At 40.2% G+C, this 24525-nt stretch overlaps 4 protein-coding genes across 4 annotated transcripts in view; 3 read left to right on the top strand and 1 right to left on the bottom strand.

Annotated features, from left to right (window-relative positions):
• Window positions 1-653, top strand: part of rbp5 (retinol binding protein 1a, cellular) — a 2966-nt gene extending 2313 nt beyond the window's left edge. The window contains exon 4 of the mRNA XM_023426436.2: window positions 260-653. Within this exon, the coding sequence (XP_023282204.1) occupies window positions 260-322 (63 nt within the window). The 3' untranslated portion in view covers window positions 323-653. The remainder of the gene's footprint in view (window positions 1-259) is intronic.
• On the bottom strand, window positions 609-9391 carry LOC111669915 (tumor necrosis factor receptor superfamily member 5). Its single transcript, XM_023426424.2, has 8 exons — window positions 8704-9391; window positions 8396-8521; window positions 7370-7516; window positions 7141-7234; window positions 6778-6854; window positions 5501-5611; window positions 2868-3017; window positions 609-1935 (listed from the first exon to the last, which is right to left on the bottom strand). Exons 1-8 carry the CDS (start codon window positions 8771-8773, stop codon window positions 1757-1759), a joined length of 954 nt encoding a protein of 317 aa, XP_023282192.1. The 5' UTR covers window positions 8774-9391; the 3' UTR covers window positions 609-1756.
• Window positions 9392-9530: 139 nt separating this feature from the next.
• Window positions 9531-14630, top strand: c1s.2 (complement component 1, s subcomponent .2). The gene is made up of 11 exons (XM_087179330.1): window positions 9531-9682; window positions 9946-10144; window positions 10239-10419; window positions 11169-11294; window positions 11551-11744; window positions 12510-12660; window positions 12765-12880; window positions 12978-13059; window positions 13172-13306; window positions 13435-13509; window positions 13616-14630. The coding sequence occupies exons 1-11, from the start codon at window positions 9669-9671 to the stop codon at window positions 14419-14421; spliced, it is 2079 nt and encodes a 692-aa protein (XP_087035456.1). The 5' UTR covers window positions 9531-9668; the 3' UTR covers window positions 14422-14630.
• A 1866-nt stretch (window positions 14631-16496) lies between these two features.
• On the top strand, window positions 16497-22100 carry LOC111669859 (complement C1r-A subcomponent-like). The gene is made up of 13 exons (XM_087179329.1): window positions 16497-16653; window positions 17018-17231; window positions 17732-17915; window positions 18015-18155; window positions 18685-18890; window positions 18997-19144; window positions 19287-19405; window positions 19519-19597; window positions 19746-19880; window positions 20484-20558; window positions 20692-20900; window positions 20994-21208; window positions 21409-22100. Exons 1-13 carry the CDS (start codon window positions 16553-16555, stop codon window positions 21776-21778), a joined length of 2196 nt encoding a protein of 731 aa, XP_087035455.1. The 5' UTR covers window positions 16497-16552; the 3' UTR covers window positions 21779-22100.
• Window positions 22101-24525: the final 2425 nt, after the last annotated feature.

Raw genomic sequence — 24525 nt, 5'->3', positions numbered from 1 at the left:
GGATGGGTGGGGGGCTAAAAAGGGAGGAGATATGTAGACAGGGAAAGAGTGGGAGACAGAGATTACAAGGTCAAAGGATGAGGAGAGGGAGGGAGGGAGGGAGGTGTTTTGGATACAATCCCGGGTTTGTGTATCACTCATTTAGCTCTCCTTTGATGTGCCAAACTGTCGTATTGATTCCCACTATTCATTTACACCCCCCACCCCCCTTTTCCCCTTATGACACCCCCCTCCCCCATGGTCTTTTTCCTCTCTGCAGGAGATGAGAGTTCAAGGCGTGGTTGCCAAGCAAGTCTTCAAAAGGAAGATTGAAGACATGTAGAAATGTGTATTTAGTGAATAACCTCAATTTATTCTTCTTATTCTAGTCAAGAACTTGGTGTGAGAATTAAAATGTTTATAGCTTTATTTTTATTATAATCAAGAATATTTTGAAATATCACATACTGTTATGTACAGTACATGTTGTTAATTGTTTCTGTCTGATGGTACTAACTGAGAAGAGAGCAGCTGAGCAGAATGATTCTCGACTTGTGTAAACATTCCCAACATATCTCCTCATATTGCACGATCTATCTCCACAATGTTATAAACAAATCAGACATCTGTCAAACATCACCGATCCGTCTTTAATACATTACATAACACTCCAACTTTTTGCTGTCATTCTGTGTGTGTGTGTGTGTGTGTGTGTGTGTGTGTGTGTGTGTGTGTGTGTGTGTGTGGTATTGTTGCTGCACATCTAAGAGTTTTATAAATATTGAAATTCAGCAGTCAAAATCTGCATTACAATGTACATAAAAAAGAAGACAGAGAGTTTTGACTTTTAACAATTACGATGTACAATTCTGAACCTCAATCATTTGCTGAAGCTGGAACAGTTTAAATTAAATTAGATATCCTATGAAGCAAAATTACAAAGACATAGTTAACATTAAAGGATAATATTTTCCTTACTGTCAACAAATTCCACGAAAAATCTAAAACCAGCAACATGATTTTGTTTCTCTATATTTGTTAGCTTTTTTACCACATCTGTGGCACTCAGTCCAAAGCCCATTTGCTCCTAACGCCGGTGTAAATGTTTAAAAATGGATAACAAATATGAAGTTACATGTTTTTTTAGAAATGGGTTAGTAATGTCCTATAACAGCTGGGCACTGTAGTTTTTAGGAAATATTAAATAGGAGTAAAAAGAGTGTTTTGTTAGGGACTATTTTCCACTGGTTCAGCAGCAAGACACTTGTATGTGGAATTGAGTCACAATAAACTACAGTGCCCATGTTCATGACAAATGAGAATCACATCACACACAACAATGGCTTGTGTGGGATTCGTTGACAATAAGAGAAATATAGAATAACACCGGACATCCTTTAACAGAGACAGCACTGAGCTGCAGCGAAAGACCGCAGACAGCGCTGCTTTTACTTGTGAAGCTCCTCTCGAAGATAAATTCACATCAAAGGGAATGACAACTTAATTCTGTTCATATTATGAATGTTCTCCTCCATTTTCAGCTGTTTGTCTCACTGTAAATGCTACACAGAAATATCACACCACCCAAAGTGAAGTTCTCCTAAAAGTCCTGTAGGAGGCGACAAACTGTCACCCTCCTTCAACCCTCCACAAAGTGAAATCCTGCTGTTTTGTATAAATAGTTAACAGTTTAAGTTTTGTAAAAAGATGTTGCAGCATCTCCAAGCCAGAGAGGAACTCTAAGCTCCTTCAGTATACTGTTACAACAACATTTACTTTATGTCCCACACCACTCGTCCTCCTGTGGCTCTGAGTAGGTCCTGAGGAAGCTGCCTGTGCGGTATCCTGCACTTCTAATGGTGTGATTGGATTCAGCGAATGAAACCGAGGCCTTAAACGGTGTTATAGGAAGGCTGCTGTCCACGCTGCAACTGACCAGATTATCTTCATCATCATCTGAGGAGGGGAAAATCAATAGTGAGTGTGACTATCCTTCCAATTAATGTTACACTGCTGTGTGAAACATACTTCACACTTCATGAGGCACGATGAAACGCAATTCTTAAAGAGGCTGACAGCATTTATGGACATGGGAGGTTAATACAGATTAGTGCTGGAGAAATTAATACTCGTCTAACTCTGATATACAGGTTGGTGACAAATTAAAGGAAACCAACATAAAGAGCCCTGGTGATGTGTTGGACGACAGCGCGGCTCCAGAACAGCCAACATCAACAGTGTTGATCCTTCCACTGCTCTTCTAGACGGATATTACCTCATTTGACTTTCTGATGATGGTGATGGTGGAGAGCACTGTCTAACATGTCATTCCAAAAACTCCCATAGGTGTTGAGTTCTGGTGGTTTTGAGGGCCATAGTATACGATTTATATCATTTTCATACTTCCAGTGACCCCCCAACCCTGTGCCCTGCACTCAAGCCTTTATATTAGTTTTTCTCCACTTATTTATTCAGTTTTTTTCCTTTAATTTGTCCCCTGTATGTACAGCTTCAATCTTCTTGTTTATCAGAAGTCAGAAGACGAGTAATATCAGGGATTTTCTGAGACCTCACATGGCTGTTGTGCAGTATGCACAGTATATATTTATATGGCTTCCTCTTAAGTGTTACATATTTTAATGTGTAATATATGTATAGATCACAAGGCCTCTGGTTATTGTCCGGCAGAGGATCCCTGTTGCATGTCATTGCTTATTGCTCTCTACTCATTTTCTATCATCTCTCTACTGTCAAGAGCTCTATTAAAGGTATGGAAAAATACCCCCAAAATACAACAACATCAAAAAACTTTTTTGTAGAACCGGTATAAAAAAAAACCTGTAAAGCTGGAGTGTATTTGCATGCTGCAGTGTTCAGCGATTTATCACCTGGGTTGAAAAGCGGTGACTTGCAGTCTCCGACAGGGCAGCTCTCTTGGCAGTGTCCGTTCAGCTCTGTGGACGGTAAAGGCAGCTCCATCGACTTGCCCAGGGCCGCAGGAACCATGTTTACCATGGTAACAGGAACTTTGGACTTGGCTTTCTCACAGAAAATAGGATAAAAAATAAAATTATTCAGTATTATGCTCACAAGGATGCCTCTTATAATCATAGTAAACATTTGCAAACAGGTAAAACGCACCAGGTTTACGACAGATTAACAAGTTTTATCTGATTTGGACTGTAGTTTTGGTGACTCATTATGTGGCCTATAGGTGACGCTGTAATCTCTCAAAATCAACAGACAAATTTGTGTAGTACCAAGAGTCATCCATATGTGATCCTGATAAGAATCAACACACATGCGGCACAACCTTTCATACTTCTTAATTGACAATCCTGTAAAATTCAAATGTACTACAGCTCAGTGAGACTCATGTAAATTAATTTGATACCCTTTAAATTTTTCTTTTGAGAATTAAAGACTCATCTCCTGCTAACTTGAAAGGCGGTTGTGAGAACGCCGTTTCCTTTTTCACAGAGAAGCGCCGTAGTCAGATTTGACTCACAGTAGCTATGAGAGATTCCAATGGGGTCAAATTTTTAAATCGGAAAAAAGTATCAAAACCTTCAAAATAAGTGTGTCAATCCGCCCCCGCTGTACACTGCAGATGTTCACATGCATTCATAAAGCCATCAATTCGCCATTATGTGGCTAAATATAAGCCTACTGCTTTTTTACGTGTCAATATTGGTATCCACTGAAGCTGCTACAAATTTTTAAGGTAAACACAAGCTGCCTTTAAAACCTGCAGAGAGTTGGACTGAATCACCAACCAGTCAGAGCGAGCAGCAGCCTCAGAAAGAAAACCTCATGTGCCCCAAAGACCCCACATCCACTGGGTGTCAGCTGGTTCGTAGTTATTTGAATAATTGCACATTTGTTTGTTAATATGTACCACTTAAGGACAATATCACTTGAAATGAAAGGGGGCTTATTATCTATTCTGTCTAGGTGCATTGTAGAGGCGCCCTGTGTCATATTTTAACTTGTTGAAAATACAGACTCTATGAATATTTAAATATTTTTTCTTGATGTCTCTCATTTCAGTGGAAAGTCTATTCTCACTGTGTTTGCGCTGTAGGCTCCAAGTTCCCGTGTCACATTTGTGTAATTTACATAATAGACCAATACTGGCGTCATCACTTGATGTGATGTCACGAAAACCCTGCTGGTAACATACACATCTGAAACTCATATTTTACATGAGTTCCCAGGAACCTTCCTCCTTTAACAGATTCACTTGGTAACAGTCTTCAGGTGTCGAACTCAAGTAAATTAACAATAAGCAGAGCTTTTTTGAGTGGAGGTGGGCTTTAACTCAAAAGAAAAAACAGTAACTTTTTTTTCCAAATAAAGGTCTTTGTTATTTATCCTTACCCCAGAGACCTTAAGCAGTTTTCACTGTCCTTAGAAACAGTGCTCTGAGCTGTGCACACTAAATTCTGCTGGCAGTAAAAATCTTACAGACTGTTATCTCAAAACCTCAGCAAATAAAACTGAAACTGTCATAGTACCATTCCACTACGAGTATGAAAACATGTCTTTTAGTAATTTGGGTGGAAAGAATCCTTTAAAGATATGCAGAAAACGCAGACATATTGTGATTAGAAAAATTACTAGGAAACACTGACATCACTGTGTTCTCTGTTTCAGTGAACATTTGAACATTATCATTTGCTGTCAACACAGCAAATAAAAGAACTATTGTACCAGTGATGTTATCTTTCAACCGGTATGTTTTATCTGAAACCCAGATGTTTTACTATCAGAGTGGGAGAACAACATACTTCTTCTCGAAGGCTGACCTTCCCTTTACTAACTGCACTTGATCTGTAAATTCCAGTATTGGCCCATCACTTCACTGGAAATACAGTAAATGTCAATGAAATTACAGGGCAACGTCAGCCAAAACATTCAGTTATGCGACTGTGCCAAATACGTACAGCCTGTTTCTCTGTATTACTTAGTTGCCCATGAAGTGTGCGTCACATTATACCAAATAACTGTGTCAGGCTGAATATGTACAGGATGTGGTTTCCCCATTCAGTTTGTCATGTTCTTCAAGCGTGTCTAGCATTGTGTTACACAGCTCCTTGTTTAACCTGCCTGGGTTACACTAACTGATAAACATTTTTGCTTCTGTGCAAAAAAAAAAAAAACCCATTATGAACAAACTTCAGACCAAATTTGATTCAAATGATTACAGGAAAATCAGGTATGTAAATTTCATTTTACCTTACTCAGAGTTTTCTTTCTTTTTTTTTTTTTTTTTTTTTTAATTCACTGTAAAGGAAACAGTGGGAGGGCAGAGAGATCAGCAGTGACCTTCAACTGTATGACTTCAAAGTGTCTCACAGTTGTGGCTAACAGCATACGCACTTACTGCCACTGAGTAGGCCTGCTTATGCACTGCTTTGTCGCCCCTTCAGGAAGACTTTTTGTTTTTTTCAAAAAGTATGAGAACAAAAGTGTGTGAAAGACAGTGATGAAACCAGCACATGTGACGTGTTGCACATACCTGCTCTGTATGATTTGCGTTTTGCCCTCCTGCAGATGACAACAGCAAACAGGATGAGCGCAGTCAACACAAGTCCTGACCACAGGGCTGCGGGCAACATCCAGGAACACCCTGAAGAACATACGCAGAGAGAAAGAGAGAGGGGGTTTCTTATGTAACTTTATGTAAACACACTGAACCTCTGGGAAATACAGAGAGGGTGTGAATGATTACTGAATACTGCTCTTGTTTCCTCTTTAATAATATTGTCAGAAAGTAAATGGCTGAAATAATTAAAAAGGCTTAACGCAAGTTCCTCAACAACTATTGCGAATTAGTTTTATGACTGTTATGAATGGTCACATGAAAAGCAAAGCCTTTTCGGTAACATTTGATTTATAGACACTACTCCACAACTAACTGTTGCTGCTTGAGTAAATTTAAAACACTGGTAATGTGGTCGTGAAGGTAAGGCCATGGCCCCGCCCAATGCAATGTTTCAGTATTTAGTGTTTAGCCAGTCGCAGACCTCAGACCAGAAACATTTTTTTGGCCACTTGGGGACAGCAGAACAAGTTGTGACATATCACTTTTTAATTTGACATGGCAAACATGTTGGGAAACAGTCGCTTATTTACACATCTAGCAGTTACAGAGCAGCATTATCATTTATTTGGAGTCATGTTTTTGAAATGTTAGTCTCTTTAAGCCCTGGTTTTGGTCTCTGCTGACTCCTGATAAAAATATCTGGCTCTTTAGCTGCTACAGGCCCCACTATGTTCACAAGATGTTCACAAGCTAGACGCTAAATCTGGGTGGGCAACATTTTTGGTAAAAGCAGCTGTCTTGTGTGAGAGAAAACGGCTCTATGAGAGTGGCGAGAGTGAACCAAAACAGAAAAGCTAAACAGCTAAACAATGAGCTGAAACTCTAATAAAACGCTTTGTAAATCCAAGGAGAGCTGCAGATTCAGGTGATAATTCTCAGTAGGTTCATCATTAAAAGTGACTCCTTTCACATTGTCAGTTATACAGTGAGACATGCTAACTGCAGGAATTTGCTTAGATTAATCTCTACCAATTAAATTATTTCTTATGCATACTGATTCTTACTTTCTTAATAATCTTGTCATATGACAAGAAAGGAACGGAAGGCCAACAGGAACTCACTGAGTCAATTCGGGTAAGATCATCTGCCACTTTGCACAAGTTCATTTCTTTTCAAAGCGAAAGATTTTAAGATCTGAAAAGAAGACGCACAAGTAAAGCGACAGTCTTAAGTCAAATCTGGAGACCTACGTGGTAAGACGTCACTGCAGACAGCATTTTTTGTTGAAGTTCCTTCAGATTTAAGCTCTCTTCCCAAGTCCTCGCATCTGCAAAAGATGTACAAAGAAAAACTTTTTTTCTTCTTTTAAATTTGGGCATGTTTGTCCCACTGAGTTTGATGTTAAAAAAAAGCCTCAGACAAGCTGTAGAAACTGCACAATTCCTATAGTGTGGATCAAATCAAGTTTCAGTAGGTGTAATGTGGGACGTTTTGGGTTTCGTTTCAGCTGTGTGTCAGTGGATAACTAATGTGTGACTCACTCACGGTTTACCACATGACATACACTGACATCCTCTTCCAGCTTTAATAGTAATAATAGCAAATAGTCTTACCTGGTATGTTTTTCACAGGTTGAGAAGAAATCTGTCTTGTTGCTGTAGGTCCCCTTTTCACATGGAGCACAGATTGTATCATTGGTACGACCGGCTGCAAGAAGGAATTAAATGTAGACTTCAATTGTAATTTTCTGTTGTTTGTTTTATTGTACCCTATTGTACAAGATGTGAACGCATGCGGTAGTACATGGTAATTTATTTTTGCATTTTTATAATGGACGCCTACCAGGAAGCTTGACTCCTTCACCCTCAATGCATTTGGTCAGTGGCAGGCAGTGGTCACACTGAACATTACTACAGTAGAAACCAGTCTCACAGTCACACACTGTGTTCTGTGTGGCTGTACAGGAGTATGCTTTCTTCTGCTTGTTATCTGAAAGAGTCAAAGAGAAAATATAAAGAGTGTGTGACCTGGGAGAGGGACCTCTCCTCTGTTGCTCCTACATGGGGTGATAAGCCCCTCTTTGTGTCTAGTTGTGGTTGTCTGTGTAATCGTTTTGTCTCTTTGTAGTTGTTTTACGTCTCTATGTAGTAATTTTGCATCTGTTTGTAGTTTGAATGACTTTCCAACAAGGAATATTAACAGTCACTTCAAACAGAGGCTCTGGACAAGAGAGCTACACAGATATTTTAGGCTACACAGATAAAAGTGACTGGATGTGATTGGACTTTAAGTTCATTCAACTTGAAAACTTCAGCTCCCTTGCTGCTCTACAAATGTGAGTCAACATAATTAAACTTGAAGAATTAGTTCAAATGTGTGAAATTGTAAAACTGGGTTAAATTTACATATTTCTATGTATAGGTTTGTTCCAGTTCTTCATTTAAACCACATAATGCTCAGACTGAGTGAAAGGCTAAAAGATTTTTATGGTTGCACCACTTTTCTTAAATGGGAATATTCCAGATAACTTGTGCATCATTTCCCCCAAAATGAGCCAGACATGTGTGGTGTCTTTCGAAACTTTGCGGTCTCCACTTAAATTTGAAATAGAGCGTGAAACATTTTGAACAAACTTCTTGCTATTCAGCATCAGTTAATGTAATAAGTGACTCCACCAGCAAGTGAGTTGATTTAAAAGAAGAGAAGTGGATTTGTGACGGTGTTCACATGAAGAAACAACTGCAATGCATCTATTTATACTGGGGGGAGAAGAGGAAGGAACTGTGTTTGTTTGCACTTGTGACAGAAAGATTATGTGTGTGTGTGTGTGTGCACATACAGTACTGTATGTGCATGTGTGTGACTTACGGGAACTGCACACACTGCAGATTTGGCATTTGTTCAAGTGATTTTTTGTAGCCGTGTAGCGCCCATGTTCACATTTAGCACACTTGGTTGGCTTTGAGCCGTCACAATCCGCTTGCACATACGTTCCTGAGACAGAATTGAGACGTACAGAAGAAGTAGATGTCAGGCAATGCTAATACAGTATATGAACTATGCAGACAAGCTGAATATTTTCACAGACCAGACACACAGTACATAAGGTTTCATGGTTTGCACAGTCATATGTATATGTTTATTATCCAAAGAGAAAAGAAATGTTAGTGACTCACCTGCAGAACAACGATCACAGCATTTTCCATCTTTATAATATGTATTATTTGAGCAATTCATCTTTGCCATCTGTATCCCATTCGATTAGTCCACCACCTGTGTGTAAAATATCTAAGCTTGCCGGTCAATGACCTTTACACTCTTTCTCCAACCCTGTTCCTAACCTTTGAAATTACGGCTGTGAAAGTTATCTTAGCCGAAAGAGCATCACAGACAGGGAAATCTCTTTTTCTGAAGTTCACTCATTCGCCGCTCTCGTTCTTCCGTCTCCACTCTCTTTCTGCTGTCTGAGCTTTGTGTGACTACACATATGTTTCCCCTCCTCACTCTGCCTTACCTATTTCTCATCCTACACGGTGGAAAACCCCAGTGACCCTCATCTACTGTTTTCCCCTCCGTCTCGCTGTCTCTCTCTCTCTCTCTCCCTCTCTCTCTCTCTCTCTCTCTCTCTCTCTCTCTCTCTGTCTCTCTCCCCTGTTTCCTTCCTGTCCTACCCCTTTCACTGCAAAGTAAGCTGTGCGTGTGTGTTTCCATAGCTACAGGACAGAAGACTGATTTTTGGCTGCACAAAGCAAAGCCGCACAATGAGACGTTTCCTCTCACCAGCACACCCTTTCCTTTCACTCCATCGCCATTGTTTCCTCTGAACATTCGTCCCGGTGGTACAGGAATGATGTTGGGCTAAAACTGCAGGGGGATTTTGTTTTGCTAAAATTCACCTGAAAAGTTTTTGGCTCAGTCTGTCTTCCTGCCATGTCACAAACCCAAAGTCACTCCCCTCATTACTGCAAACATACAGAAAAACAATCTACAAATAGATTTATAAATGCTTACCGATGCAAAATGTGAGTGAGACAGGAAGGGGTCCAGCGAGCCAAAGTGAGAGATGGAAAGTAAATTAATAAGAAAAGGGGAAGAGAGATGTTGAGGTAGTTTATTTGAGGAGAGATTTGATCGGATCACAATGTTAAGACTAAGGTGGGTGTAGATTTTTACATTTTACTAAACAGATAAAGACTACACATATTGGTAGAGTGCTTAAGATGTTAACGTATCTGGTTATAACATTGTGAGTTATTATTTTCTTCTGTTTTATGCATAGACCACTTCCTCTGTCTTTCAATTTAAATTGTAAATACATTTAAATGTTCTTTTTCTTTCCTGACTTTATGTTCTTCACGTTTTCCCTACACCAACTCCTCTTCCCCCTGGATTTTCTTATCCCCCATCTTTCTCTTCAGTCTCCTGGTTATCCTGCTCTCCCACTCGGCCTGCTCGATGCTGCTGGGATGGGTGGAGTCTCCAGGATATCCCAGTGGATACTTGCCCCATGCCAGTCTTAACTGGAGCAGGTGTGCCCCCAAAGGTCACACCCTCTCCATCAGGCTCATCCACCTGGACCTGGAGGACAGCCGGGACTGTGAAAACGATGCAGTGAAGGTCAGGTGTCATGATGAACTTAAAATTCTTATTCTTAAGTAAGTTAAGACGACTACTATTCTTATTGTATTTTGTCCGTCCATTCTTTTCCTAGGTCTATTCAAATGGAAACTTGATTTATGTTCTGTGTGGCAAAAGGGAATTTGAGGAACTCCAATCCACTGTAAATCCCCTGCTCGTCTCCTCTCCGGGCGGCTGCCTCTCTCTGTCTTTCCACTCCGACTACTCAAACACCAAGAGGCACACTGGCTTCAGAGGCTTTTACACTGTGCAAGGTGAGACACACAGGAGAAAAACAAGCCAAGTTTCCGTTGTCCATTTTCATTGTATTTTTGTGTCCATTTTATTTTTCCCCCTTTCCCCAGGACAGCCCAGTTTGTACATGTATGTTTTCATCAGTGTGAATACTTTTGTAATCACAATTTTAGACAACAAATCACAATGGTTGCAGTTTATAGCTGCTAAACCTGACTTGGAAACAGTTTGACGTATTTTTCATGTCATAAATGTAAAGTGTCCCGGATGAGTTTATCCACGGTCAACTTTGATATCCTATTTGACCCACAAATAATAGATGAATGTAATCATGACATTATCTTAAAAATAGGCCAAATAAATGACTAAAATGCTCATGCATCTAAAATGTGAGTGTTTCACACTGAGACTTTCAGTTTCAGTTCTAAGGAGCTGCAGTGACTGATGTTTCATCTGAAACAGCCTCAGGCAGCACAATCATGGCTGTTCGGCAGAAAATTTGTTTCACACAAAAACTGACTAATACTGTTTATAATAACATTTGTGACTGTACTTTATACAGTTAAAATGATTAACTCTATGATTAAAAGTGAACGGCTCAAGAATGTAGAATCTCTGTAATTCTGGTTCTGGTTTGTGTCTTTTGTTGAGCGACATGTGTGGATCAACTTATTGTCAGTAGGTTTGTGGAATTACTGCAACATGTGTATAAAATCATTTAAGTAATGTATAATCTGTCATTCGCCCTTTAATTAATTTGTTCTCTCAGACTTTAACGAATGTGAGGACGACCCAGAAAACGGTTGCACCCAGTTCTGTCACAACTTCATCGGAGGGTACCACTGCTCCTGTCGCCATGGCTACCACCTGGGCATGGACAAACACACTTGCACAGGTACAAATAGTCGTCTTATCAGTAAAGAGTGCACAGAAATATGAGTTAAAATATAGAGGCAGAGGATGACAAATCAAGGAAGAAGGAACTAAACTGAAAAGGGAAGTGAAAATGGGAAAAGAGGAAGCAGAAGCAGGCACAAACAAAGGAGGGGGCAAAGGAGAATTAGATGAGAAGGTTGATTGTGTAATGCTTATGATTATGTTAATCAAAGAAGCATACGTGTGATGACAATGAACTCTTATCTTCAACACAGTGAGTTGTAGCAAGGACCTGTCAGGGCTGAACAAAGGAGACATATCCAGTCCCTCCTGGCCTGGTTCATATGCAGAGAATGCCAACTGTCAGTACACCCTGTCTGTGGAGGCCCACCTGCAGCTGGAGCTGCACTTCTCTGGGGTTTTCGATGTGGAGCAAAGCCCTGATGGTCAATGCATAGACGCCCTGAGGGTAGGTGTTGAGTCAGAATACATAAATGCCACATGGAAGTGTGTTTCCTTCTAAAACTTAACAGAGCAGCAAACAAAGACAAAGTTCGGACAAAAATGTTGAAACCCTACAAGTGTTGGTCTCCATTAGCACTGCACATATGGACACTGACATTTTTCCCCATTGCTCTGGATCTGAACTATGACTCAGCCACGCCAGGACATAAACAATGTTGTTTTAAAGCCATTCCTGAATAGCTCTGGTTTCATACTTGGGGTCATTGTCTTTATGAAAAATAAGTCTTCTACCAAGTCGCAGGTTTCTCGTACACTGCACCAGGTTTTCCTCCAGGATTCCCCTCTATTCGGCTTCATTCATTTTACTTGAGAGCTTCCTGTGAAACTGTAGCCAAGAGGTCGTGTGACCTTTTTTTAAGACCTCCCTCCTCGTTCCCTCATGAAGTTGCAACTGCTGAAGCACCCACTCAGTTTTTAAGGATTGCCTACACTTGTCCTGATATAACGTTTTTTTTTACTCCATTTAACTAATTCAGTGTTACCAGTGAGGCCCCAGAAATGATTTAATTGTAGATGTGTCCTATTCAAGTTGTTGAATATTTATGCAAATATTTGTTTTGTACTTTGACATTTGTGTGAATCATTTTTATAGGTACGGTACATGCCGGGACACACACATACATCTGCATGTTTCACCAGAATGAACAGAACAGGGAGGACGTCAGGAATGACACACTGTCAGACATTACCTGTGTTGTTTTGTTTGCAGATTGAGACTCTCTCTGGGACTCTGGGGCCATTCTGTGGCGACACGCCTCCCCCATCTCCCCTCCTCACTCACTCACATCACGTCAAAATCCACTTTACCTCTGACGGCTTCGGCACAAACAAAGGCTTCAGTTTCCACTTCAAGACCAGAGGTGCTGCAGCCTCCTCCTCTGTGCCATAGCGAGAAAAGAATATTGGTTAGGAGGTTGGTTGGAAACTCATCACGAATAATTACTCTTTCACATGTCAACTGCAGGAAAGGTCTGTCCAGCGGTGGTAACCTCACACTCCACTGCGACTCCTCACAAACCAGAACATCAACCAGGTCAAACAGTGACAGTTACTTGTGATCTTGGCCATGTTGTGAATATTGTGAGTGTACAGAGAACCTGAATCTTTAATAATTCTATATTTCATGTAAATGTTTCAGACAATGTTGAGCTAATTAAATTCTTCTTCTGCAAAGTAGCAAGGCATCCAGACCTTGTCAACACAGTATGAGACAACATGCCTGAGTACAGGCCAATGGGTCCCTTATCACCCCTGTGAATGTGAGTCTGACTCGAACCAATTTCTGTTTTATTCAGAAAATCTCTTAACTAAAATGAGTTGTCTTGGATTCCTTGTTTTTTTACCCATAATATTTTTTTCCTCCAAATAAAGCTGTGAATTGTGGCCATCCTGATATCCCAGAAGATGGCATTCTGCAGTTGGTGGGCTCAGATGATTCACACACTCAGTTTGAAGACCAGATCCACTTTAACTGCAGTTCAAAGTACTATACCCTGGATGGAGACGGTGATTACAGGAAGCTTTTACATATTTCTTGCTTAAGCTAATGTTTAGGAACGCAATGCTTTATGGTTTGATTGACTGATTGGTTGATCTATTGTTGTTTCATCAACATGCTTTCTTCAATCTTTCAGACACATACATTTGCAGTGCCAGTGGTGAATGGGTATCAAATGGCGGAGACTCAAAGTTGCCAAAATGCAATCCAGGTATAATGTTTAATATATTTCTTGCATTTTTCAATATTACTTATCATTTATTTGGAGAGATTCCCTTTTTCATATGAATCCATTGATGAATATCTGTGTATTTCAGTGTGCGGGATGCCTGAAAAAGAATCTGTGAGCGCAGGCAGGATTTTAGGAGGTCAGAATGCAGTGCTGGGAGAAATACCTTGGCAACTTTTGATAAAAAGGCCAAGCAGAGGAGGAGCATCACTAATCAACGACCGGTGGGCCGTCACAGCAGCTCATGTTGTGGAGGGGGTAGAGGAAACTTCTTTGCAGCTGTATGGTGGACTGGTAGATGGGAAGAAAACAGCTGTTGAAGCGTCTGACATAGTTGTCATGGACAGTGAGAAGATCATAATTCATCCTGGCTATGACACAAGCAGTCCACCTGAGAGGCGCACAAATTTTGACAATGATATTGCTCTTATCAGATTAGCTTCCAGGGTGAATTTTGGCCCAACACTCCTTCCCATCTGTCTGCCAACTGTAAACAGGGGCATGGTGGAAAATGAGCAAGGCACAGTTTCAGGCTGGGGGATTACAGAAGTGAGGAATACTTTTGCCAAGTCTCGTATTTTGAAATACGCTCACATCGGGGTCTATTCCCTCAATGTGTGTCGGGATACACCTTACTCATCACCTAACAACCGCATGACTTTCACTGATAACATGTTCTGTGCTGGAGCAGAGGGGAAGGACAGCTGTCAGCAAGACAGCGGAGGTCCATTTGTTCTACCTATGTTGTCTACAGGCAGTGGGCCTTATAATCTGGTTGGCATTGTGTCCTGGGGATCCCGCTGTAACGAGAGGAAGTTCAAGGGGTATTACACCAAAGTGGAGAATTATGTAGACTGGATTAAGGAGACAATAGATAAAGTAGACAAATCTTAGAAAGGGAAAGTTAAAGGGGAAACACTTTGCTACTAACTATAACCCCATAATCCATTTCAGGACTGATTCAGAGCTCTAAAATAATAATGTTTATCAGAATAAAGACTATAATCTTGTAATCAATGTACCAACATACATAAACACAATGATAATAACACTTCATGACTTCATATTTCACTTTTGTATTAAAGGAACTGTTTGCAAATCAACTGCAATCAACTTGTCTTTTTTATTATTATCAGCAAAGATACACACAAAACATGTCTTCCTTCAGGGTCTCCATTCACTGGAATACTTAGCTCTTGCATATTTATACATTAGTCTTTACTATGTTGTGTGTGAGAGCTCCTTGCATCACAACAAGGACCATCCAGACAGAATATATAGTACAATACGGGCTGTATCGTAATCTGTAATGATGTGAAGCCTCTACAGCAACTTTTTGGAAACATGTTTGTGAACAACAAGATCACAGTGAAGTTCCTGGCACTTTGTGACTACTAGTGCTGGGAGATACGCATACGTTACTAATACCAATGATTTCAGTGTAGTGTGTTTCACTGATATATATTACATCAGACAAAAGTGTTTTAACATGTAAAACAATCATTTGTTTTCAGTTTTAAATTATAGTGTTTCTTTTTAGTTTATTATTTTGTTCAATTCATACACAGTAGTTCAACATTTCAGCTGGAACCATTATCTTAATTGATGACAAATGTAGACTGAAAACATTGTCCCAGTTACACCAACAGCCTGGAAGAGGTAGGCATGAGAAAAACCCCTTCTTAGAAAACCTTACCACCAATCATCCAATCATTACCACATCTTGCAATATTGGTCAATGAGCAGCAGATTGGGGGAAGGGGGGGGGGGGGATAATCATGCAGTGCTAATAGCACCATATTCACTTTCACAGCTAAGATTTTCTGCATCACTCCTTTGTTTTATTTTTTCATGCATATCTTTTAAACTGTTTTTCAAACCCCTCTTTTAAAATGAAATAGTTTGTAGGTTTTGACTGTTACCTTATTTAGAAAAACAAACCCTAGCTGACCTCTTCAAAGTATGGCTCTCATGTCACTTCCTCAACGTTGCAGCGTTCAGAGAACAAGTAATGCTCTACCACCACTTAGTGGTGTTGATGATTTAGTCATCAGTAAGAATCAGATGATATGTATTTTTTTTTTCTGTAATTTCCTGAAAAACATTCATTTCAGTGTTCAAATTACACTTCCTAAAATGTCCTTATTATAAAACAGACGCTTCTTCTAGATCCAGAACTTCACTGAGAATCATCACGTTTTTATCTTTTCGTCAGTATCAGAGTGATCCAGTGAGAGCTGAATGTGCCTTCAAGACTACTTTGCAAACAGGAACTGCCAGTGGTTGAGTCGGCGTACTTTTAATGCTTCCACTGAAACTACATGTAAACGAATAGACTAAAAAAAGAAGTTTGTTGCGCACCGCTACCACACATCCCTCAAAGCCCCCAAAGCCCTGAAAGTAATGAAACACAGGGGAAGGTGGTGGGGGTGGGGTCAGACTTTGTCCCTCAGCAGCAGAAAGATGAACACGGTCTCAAATTGACAACAGGTTCAAACTGATCCCATGTAGTAAGCAAAAATCAAATCCATATACTTATTTTTACTTACTCCAATCTATCGAGGCAATCTTCTGCTTCACCCAATACTTTGACATCCAAATCCTTTACCAACCTGCCGGTATCAAGTGGAAAAAAGTCTGTGATTCTGAAAAAAACAAAAAACAAAAACGGTTAAACAGCTCCCTCTAGTGGCGGGATGCGGCTTGTGAGCGCATGAGCCAGAGTTTGGGATAAGGGTATAAAATCTGAGAGCTGTTTAAGAAACAAAATCAGGCTGGTTCTTTATATTTCATGTAATTCTCATTAGAATAGAATATAAAAAATAATTAAAACAGAAGTTTGCAATTCATAGGAGGTGTCTAATTTACAAAATTTCCTTAATTCTGCATTACAGAGGAAGTATTTCCAGCATCGACCCTGTTTCTCTACAATTCAAAGTCAAGCGTTTATTTGATTTTGCCAAGACAAACAAGACATATTCCTGGCATTAACGGAGTGAGTTGCTAAACACTGGAAACAACATTAATGTTTCACTTGAATGTGAGGCATTTGCTCCTACAACAGTTGATCAGTTCACTCACAGATATATTTAATTCAGAGATGGGGTGGACCCACTGTATCATTTGGTAAGTTAAATTTTTGTTTAAGCCCATTTTTATGTTGTACTTAAATAGTATTTGTCATGAATTTATTGCTTGATTACAAAATTCACAGTATATATCAATTATCGAGTGGAGTCTTATATCATTGTCTGTTAACTTCTGTACAATCAATTTGACGGATGAGTTGTGTTTTATAGGTTGAATGAGTGATCCATGTTTCAGTATGCCATATATAAAGCTTCAACAACATTATGTGGCTGCCACAGTTGTGTTGACTGTGTCCCTGTGTTTGTTCTTTTCTGTTTGCATCAACTTTGGCCTAGCGGCTCAGAAGACCACAGACTGATAAACAGATCGAACTGCTGACTCTGTTCATGCATCTTTCCAGGTTTCTGTATGTGTCAGTGTGTGAGTGCTGGCCGCTGCCTGACTCTGAGCCTCTAATGCACGGGGAGGTCCAGTCCCCCCAGTATCCGCAGCCTTACCCTACCAACCTGCTGGAGCAAAGGGACCTCAGTGTACCCGAGGGCTACCAGATCCGACTCACCTTCACACACATGGACATTGAAGCTTCTGCAGGCTGCTACTACGATGCCCTTACAGTCAGAGCCATATTTCAACACATACACTGTATTTTCATGAACAACAGTGCTGTAGTGCCTGAGCTCTAAACTAAAGTGTGACACAAGAGCCAGTTTTGACAACCTGACTCAAGCTTGACTATCAAGAATTTAAGCTTTGCACTTTGACACTTTCTCTACACCTTTTCACATTTCTGCTAGGCTGAACGTGATGTTCTTGTTGGTTACAACTATAAGTTAATTCTATACGCCTATGTCCACTAAAATTAGACCATCAATGCAGTCTTTCTGGTTTGCATCTACTTCTAAGGTGCTGGCTTGACACAGATCCCATGATAGGAGAGTTAATCTTCAACTTCTGGCCTTATGAGGTGTCACAGACGTAGTATTCATTACGGACAATTAATACATAGGACAAAAGATCTACAGCCAAGTACAACTTGCAGGCAGGATTCAGACACACTTAATGTTTTCACAGCAATTTTTCCTCCTCATGATTTATCCTTCATACTATACTACAGGTTCTCTATGATGGAAAGGTCTTGGGAAGGTTTTGTGGCCAGGAGAATTCTGCCGATGGGCATCACCCTGGCAACCAGCCCATCCTCTCTCCAGGCAACAGACTCACCCTCATCTTCCAGACAGACAGCAACAACCCAGAGCGCCACCAGAATGTGGGCTTCTCTGCTCAGTATCAGGCCATAGGTAGCACTTCTTCTTCTTCTTCTGTCAGCTTTTCTCTCACTTCCCTCTTCTCACTGCTGAACCGTCCTCCCACCAACTTAATGATTTTCTCATCACCAGACATGGATGAGTGTTCTGCGCCCGCCCCCGTAGATGGGTCAGGTCCACTCTGCGATCAGATCTGCCTCAACACCCTTGGCTCATACCTCTGCTCTTGTCACCACGGCTATGAACTTCGCTCAGACCAGCGCACCTGTGTGTGTGAGTATTGCGCAGACAGATGCCTCCCGTGTATGGGTGCCAATACTAAATCAAACTGTTTGGGACTCATATGTCACCCAAACTAAACCACCCAAACTGCTATGGTGAAAATGAGCTGCTCTTTGAGGGAGCTCTCAAAGAATCTAAGCAGCAATCGTGTGTCACATCAATGAACATTTGTCCTCAGTAAAGTCAATGACACTAAAAGCATAACACATAAGGAGGAGGCTGGGGTGGAAAAGGTAGCAGCCAACAGCAATGGTGGTCAGTGAGTGGTCAGTGAGAAATGTCAGGATATCAACAGGTTTATCCTTTAACTCTCAGAGAAAAGTAACAAAGAAATTTCCCAAACGACTGAACTATTTCTTTAGTACTGGATTCATAGCATTGTATTTCTACTCTCCTGAAGTATCGCCAAACTCTCAGCAAAGTTTTTAAGGATACAAGGCTGGATGAATAATGTTTTTTTATTTAGGGGAGGGGCCTTTTCTTTTGTGTATGTTGATTTCTTCCTTTTCTTCTTGCCCAGTATCCTGCGGTGGTGGTATTTTTGATGAGCCAGAGGGACATCTGTTCAGTCCAGGATACCCTAACTCCCCACCGCATGCCGTGTCCTGTCAGTACATCATTTCTGTAGAATCTGGCTTCACTGTGTCTCTCAACTTCTCTGACAACTTCCACATCGAGAGCGTGGGCACTCAGCAAGGCCCAAACTGTCTCCATCACTGGCTGCAGGTTATAACAAGCAGCTTCCATACACTACCGATTTTTATACAAACAAAGAGCAATAAATGGATATGTCATACAATAAAAGAACGGTGTCCTACTCCTCTTTCCAAAGGTGACCGTTCAAGACAGAGAGCCCATGAAGCTGTGTGGTGCAAAGAGTCCAGGCCTGATAGAAACAAACTCCAACACTGTCAAACTGGACTACCACACTGATGATGAAGGCCTGAGCAACGGCTGGAGCCTGGACTACAGCACACAGAGTGAGAGGGAGTGCCATTGTCAAAACATTCTGGCGCTCAGTGAAATACATTTTCCACCATCCTGTCTGCTTGGAACTAATTCATTGGGTAACTTCAGATACGCAGTTGATGTTTAATGTCTGCTTATCCATGATGTCTCCAGGAGTGCAGTGCCCAATCCCGGCTAAAGTAGTTAAAGGCAGAGTCACACCGATCTTGACCGAATATTTCTACAGAGACTACATCTTTGTGCGATGTGACCAAGGATACAAGCTGATGATGGTTAGATGAAACCTTTCCTCTTTTTAATCACAATGAACAATGATGAAAAGCTCTTGTTTATTTGTCATTGTGTGATATTGACATTTTATAATTTCCCCTCTTTTCTCTTTCAGGATGGTCAGGAGATTGAGAGCTTCTCTACCATGTGCCAAGGCGACGGACAGTGGCACCTCCCTCTGCCAGAATGCCACAGTATGCCATCTTTAAGCTCAGGAAAAACACCCACTGGAAAATTAATGGAAACTTCGTTGTGATTTAACCACAATATAAGTCCTTCTGATGATGTGTGATGTGACTCACCGGAAAAACGTTGACATGTTCTTGTTTTGTTTTCCTGCAGTAATTGATTGTGGAGAACCTGAATCTCTGCTGAATGGAGGGGTGACCTTCCTGTCTGGCTCTCAGAATCAGTACCGCTCTGCTGTTCAGTATCACTGTAATGAACCATTTTACTCTCTCCTTGGGGGTGTAAATGGTGAGATATTCACATTTCGTGTCTTTAAATGTACAGTTTTAGATTTTTTTCCTACCAGCCTTTGGTTTTGTTAGTTCAATCTCGTATGAGTTGTTTGTGACCTGCATTGATTTTTATCAGTGTTACGGTATCATTGTGTGGTGTATCAGTTTAAGTGCAGCTTGATTTCTCCACTGCATTTCTAGACCAAAGCACCAGATTTTCAATAGTAAAAACATATATGAAACAAATAGAAGCCTGGAAATACATTGAACACAAAATATATTTGAAAAGTGTTTACATATACTCGTTTTTAAAAGCATGAAATGTTTAGTTGTGGTTTAACTTATAAATGATTTGTGGGATAAAATATGCAAAACTACCGGCCCCCGAAGAGTAAACACAGCGCTGAAAAAACAGTTTAACTACCATCCCAGCATCACTGATGGGTGTGACCAGAAGTTTGCTCTGTTGCACTTGTAACCACATCCAACAGTGATGTCACGGTGTACTAACACACCATGGAGACAGTCAGTGTTTAAGATTGATAGCTGGTTTTAAGTTGCTCCTAAGGGAAAGATTAACACCCAACTGTATTTTCCTTTTGTTCCTACTGCCCTTCAGTTAGCTTCACCTGTGAAGCAGACAGAAAGTGGAGATCCAACCATGATGCTGTTATCAGTCCAATATGCCTACCAGGTATTGCTTTTCTTTACAAAAATAATACCCTACCCAAAACTTAATCTAGATTTTTTTATAAATTATAATTGGAAAATAAAGTTTGTACTTGTGTACAACTTCATATGTATGTATTCGTCTGTATCACAATTAGTTTGTGGCAAGCCAACAGCAGTCATCTCTTCCTATGAGAGGATCATTGGAGGCAATGATGCTCCAGCGAATACCATCCCTTGGCAAGTGCTACTGAGTGTAGATGGAGGCAGAGGAGGAGGCATGGTGATTGCAGACCACTGGGTTCTGACTGCAGCTCATGTCGTAGCAAATAATAATGGAACACCAGCATCAAAGGACGTTATACGGGTAAGTAAGGCCACTGTCGTTGTTACCTGCATTATCCATTGCCTACATGTTTTTGCCCTGGCATTAATTTCCTCCTGTGCTTTTGATTTGCAGATTTACATGGGAATTAATGAAATTCAAACCTTAAACGTCTTGCCTATTAGTGCTGCCTCAGTCCATGTTCACCCTGGTTACAACAACATCAACAATGTAAACTACAACAATGACATTGCGTTGATCAAACTGGAAGACCCGATCACATTCACTTCATCCGTAATGCCCTTATGTTTGCCAGCAGAGGAAGACACATACCTCACTGGCACCATGGGGTAATTCAAACAATTCACAATACTGCACAATCCATTTTATGTGATATTACTTATTGTCTCTGCTTTCGGTTTTGTGAGTCATTTGACTTTTCTTCACCCTTCTATTAGCCTTTTCCCCTTGTTGTACTGACATGTGAAGGGAACTCTTATTTGCTTTATTCTTTTGTTCATCATAACTGTGTCCTTTATATCTTTTTCAGATTGGTGTCAGGCTTTGGCGTAACAGAGACGGCAGAAAAACGACGTGTTTTAACAAATAAGCTGAAGTACTTGCAGGTCCCTGTGGTGGAGCAGGGGATATGCAGTACTTCCATCAATGCGTTTAGGAGGACAAGGCCTGGCGTACCAAACCTGACAAATAACATGTTTTGTGCTGGAGTCCCTGAAGGTGGGAAGGACTCCTGCCAAGGTGACAGTGGAGGCCCCTATGCCCTGTATGACAATGGACGGTTCTGGGCTGCAGGGATTGTGAGCTGGGGCGTTGACTGCGGCAAGAAGGGAACATATGGAATCTATACCAAAGTCACCAACTACATGGACTGGATCAAGACGACCATGGAAGAGAACTGAAATTTACATTTCATTACAACCTGATGTGAAGATGATGACATTTCTAATAAAATAAGAAGAAAGAGAACTAATTTTGCTATTTAATTATACTCTTGTCTGCAGAATTAATACATATTGTGTCACAAGAAAAAGCTATGAATTAAGATAATCTTCCAGTTGATGATAAAACGATTAAGTGCAAATTCCTGCTTGTGATGATTAGAACCATTTCAGAACTTTATAAAGTTATTCAATGAATGCCATACACATTCTTCACTAGTCATTGCATTGTATTTCCAAAAGCATCTTTTCTTCAAGTGTGAATAAAGTGATATAATGCAGATCTACATGTGTCTTTTCTGTATGTATGTATTTATGTTTTTCAGATTAGTCAAAGATCTTTCCTATTGTAAAAGTGAAAATTACAATTAAGAGCAGTATCCACTTTAACCCCTTCCCACCTAACTTGGTATTAATGTCACTGTAACACCTCACACTACGACAGATGCCAGAAGCAGAGGCAGCTCGTCTTCAAAGTAAAGGATGCTAGTTTTGAACAAACGTGCTGGCGGCAGTGGTCAATTTAAGGCGAGCTAAGCTAAATAAATAAACAAACTGTCAAAATAATGAACATAATTCATAACTTCATAAACCCACAACTGATTGGGAATAAATTTCCAATGAACACTGGAATTATTATAGGTTTTGCGATTCATGCGATTCATGTATGTAGCTATTCATCAACATATTAATCTGATTAAGGTCACTTAATCTGTTACTTTGGGTTGGAAGTGGGGTCACATGACTGCTGGGCTGAAGAGCAGCAGGAGAACAGGTGTGTTAACTGGGCAGGTGATACAGGTGCCTTGAGTGTTCTTTGTTCTGTGTCTTGAACTCATTCTCTGTTTGCCCTTCAGTTCAGCTGCTTCCCTCTATCATCTCACCTTTGTTCCTGAGTACGTTGAGTGAGTTTATTTTATTACATTTTCTCAAGTCATGTTTATTTTGTTATTGTTTTGAAGTATATCTAATCTCCTTGGTTTGTTCTCACATGATTATATGTTTAAAGTGAGACTGTACTGATGTACTTATTTTTGGTTTTGAATCATTTATTGTTGTTGTTTATATTTGACATATATGTGCACTTTCTCTTATTATAACCACTCAGCTGTAACTACTCACACCTGACTGACTGCAAGCAAAAGATTAAATACTTTGAAATGGAACCTGCTGACTGCTTCTCCTGCTTTGCTCATTTCATTTCAAGTCCAGTGTAATCCTAGAACATATATGTGTGGAAAAATACCTTTTTCATTTTTAAGTTTACATGATTTTTCTCCTGTTCATCATTGCACTCATTAGCTCTAAATGTGGGGGGTTCAATTATAAAGTGCAGCCCCCATTTTGATGATCTCAGTCCAGTGTTCCCTCTCTTTTGTCTCTGTGTTTGGTCTCCAAAACATCCTGGGGGAAACTGCTAAATTTAACTCTTCAACTCCTAAATGCTCCGTTATGTTCACCAGCTGCTCTCTGACTGTCTGCCTGCTGTTTGCTGGTGAGAAGGTAGTGGACAGTGGCTTTTTACAGCTGTTTTTCTCTGAAAGCAGCTGGCTGCGACAACCGTATAAGTGTATATATATGTTCTATTAAATTGTGTTGTACTCTATTATTGTTCAAAAATCTCAAGCCGACATGTCAGACTGGGTGGATGGAGATTCACCTGTCAGAGGACAGGGGCAGAATTTGCAATGGGGAGTTTACAAAAGCACTGGGTGTGTACATCCGAGATCCCTTTTTTAGAGACCATACTGTCACACCAGTAAGTTGCTGGAAACTAATGTTTGTTTGATATCATTTATTGTTAATTCTTTCAAATTATGTTTATCTTAAATTAATCTTATGAAAATTGTTAGTAAAGCAAATTGTTTTAGTTACGCTTTCTTTATTATTTTTGTGGTGTGCATGGCAAGGTATTTACTTTTGTTTGTTGTACAGAAGAAATCATGCATTCATCCAAATCCAACCATCAGTTTATGCTGAATTTCCTGAACAAAAGAAATGGTTAAATGGCTCTTGAATCCATGTGTTTAATGTGCACACCAGTCAGAGGCTCTATGGTGCAGTTAAAGAACATAGTCTCTTTACAGTCCTTTTTTATAATCATATTTGTAGCAACTATCCCGACTAGAAATTAACCACCCAGCTGGGCGTTTCGTGTGCCCAGCGTGACAGCGGTAAAAACTGATATCTCCTTGTCACTCATTCATTCATTCTTAGCTGGTCTGTTGGATCCGTGCCACATATAGACTCCACCTGTCCCATTACTCTACACCACCACCCATGATATAGCTTGACCTAGACTACACATATAAACAACCATATACACAGAGCTAATAGTTGGCCAATGGAATATTATATTATATATTATTGTGTCTTTGAAAATATTTCTAAATTAAAGAATCATTCCACAATCTGCACTTTGAAAGCTTTATTATTATTGAGGATTCCTTTTTGCATTCTATGACTTGTGACATGTATGAGGGCAATAACATTGCAACACTTATTGATAATGTGGATTACTTGAACTGGTTACACTTTCAAGGTTCAACTGTCAAAACAATCAAAACTCAACATTAACATGTTTAATGTTAATGACAGAATCCAGTTGACAATCAACTCGTATGAATTGTACCCAAAATACATCAGCCATCTTGTTATGAGAACTTTTCTGCTCCGAGCCTGATATTATCTATATGATGCACACACTC

This window comes from Seriola lalandi, unplaced genomic scaffold, assembly GCF_002814215.2.
Source record: "Seriola lalandi dorsalis isolate HSWRI2012SDOR001 ecotype SW California unplaced genomic scaffold, Sedor1 jcf7180002054825, whole genome shotgun sequence".
Classification (NCBI taxonomy): domain Eukaryota; kingdom Metazoa; phylum Chordata; class Actinopteri; order Carangiformes; family Carangidae; genus Seriola; species Seriola lalandi.
Note: the sequence above shows the minus strand (reverse complement) of the source record. Positions and strands in the feature narration are given on the sequence as shown.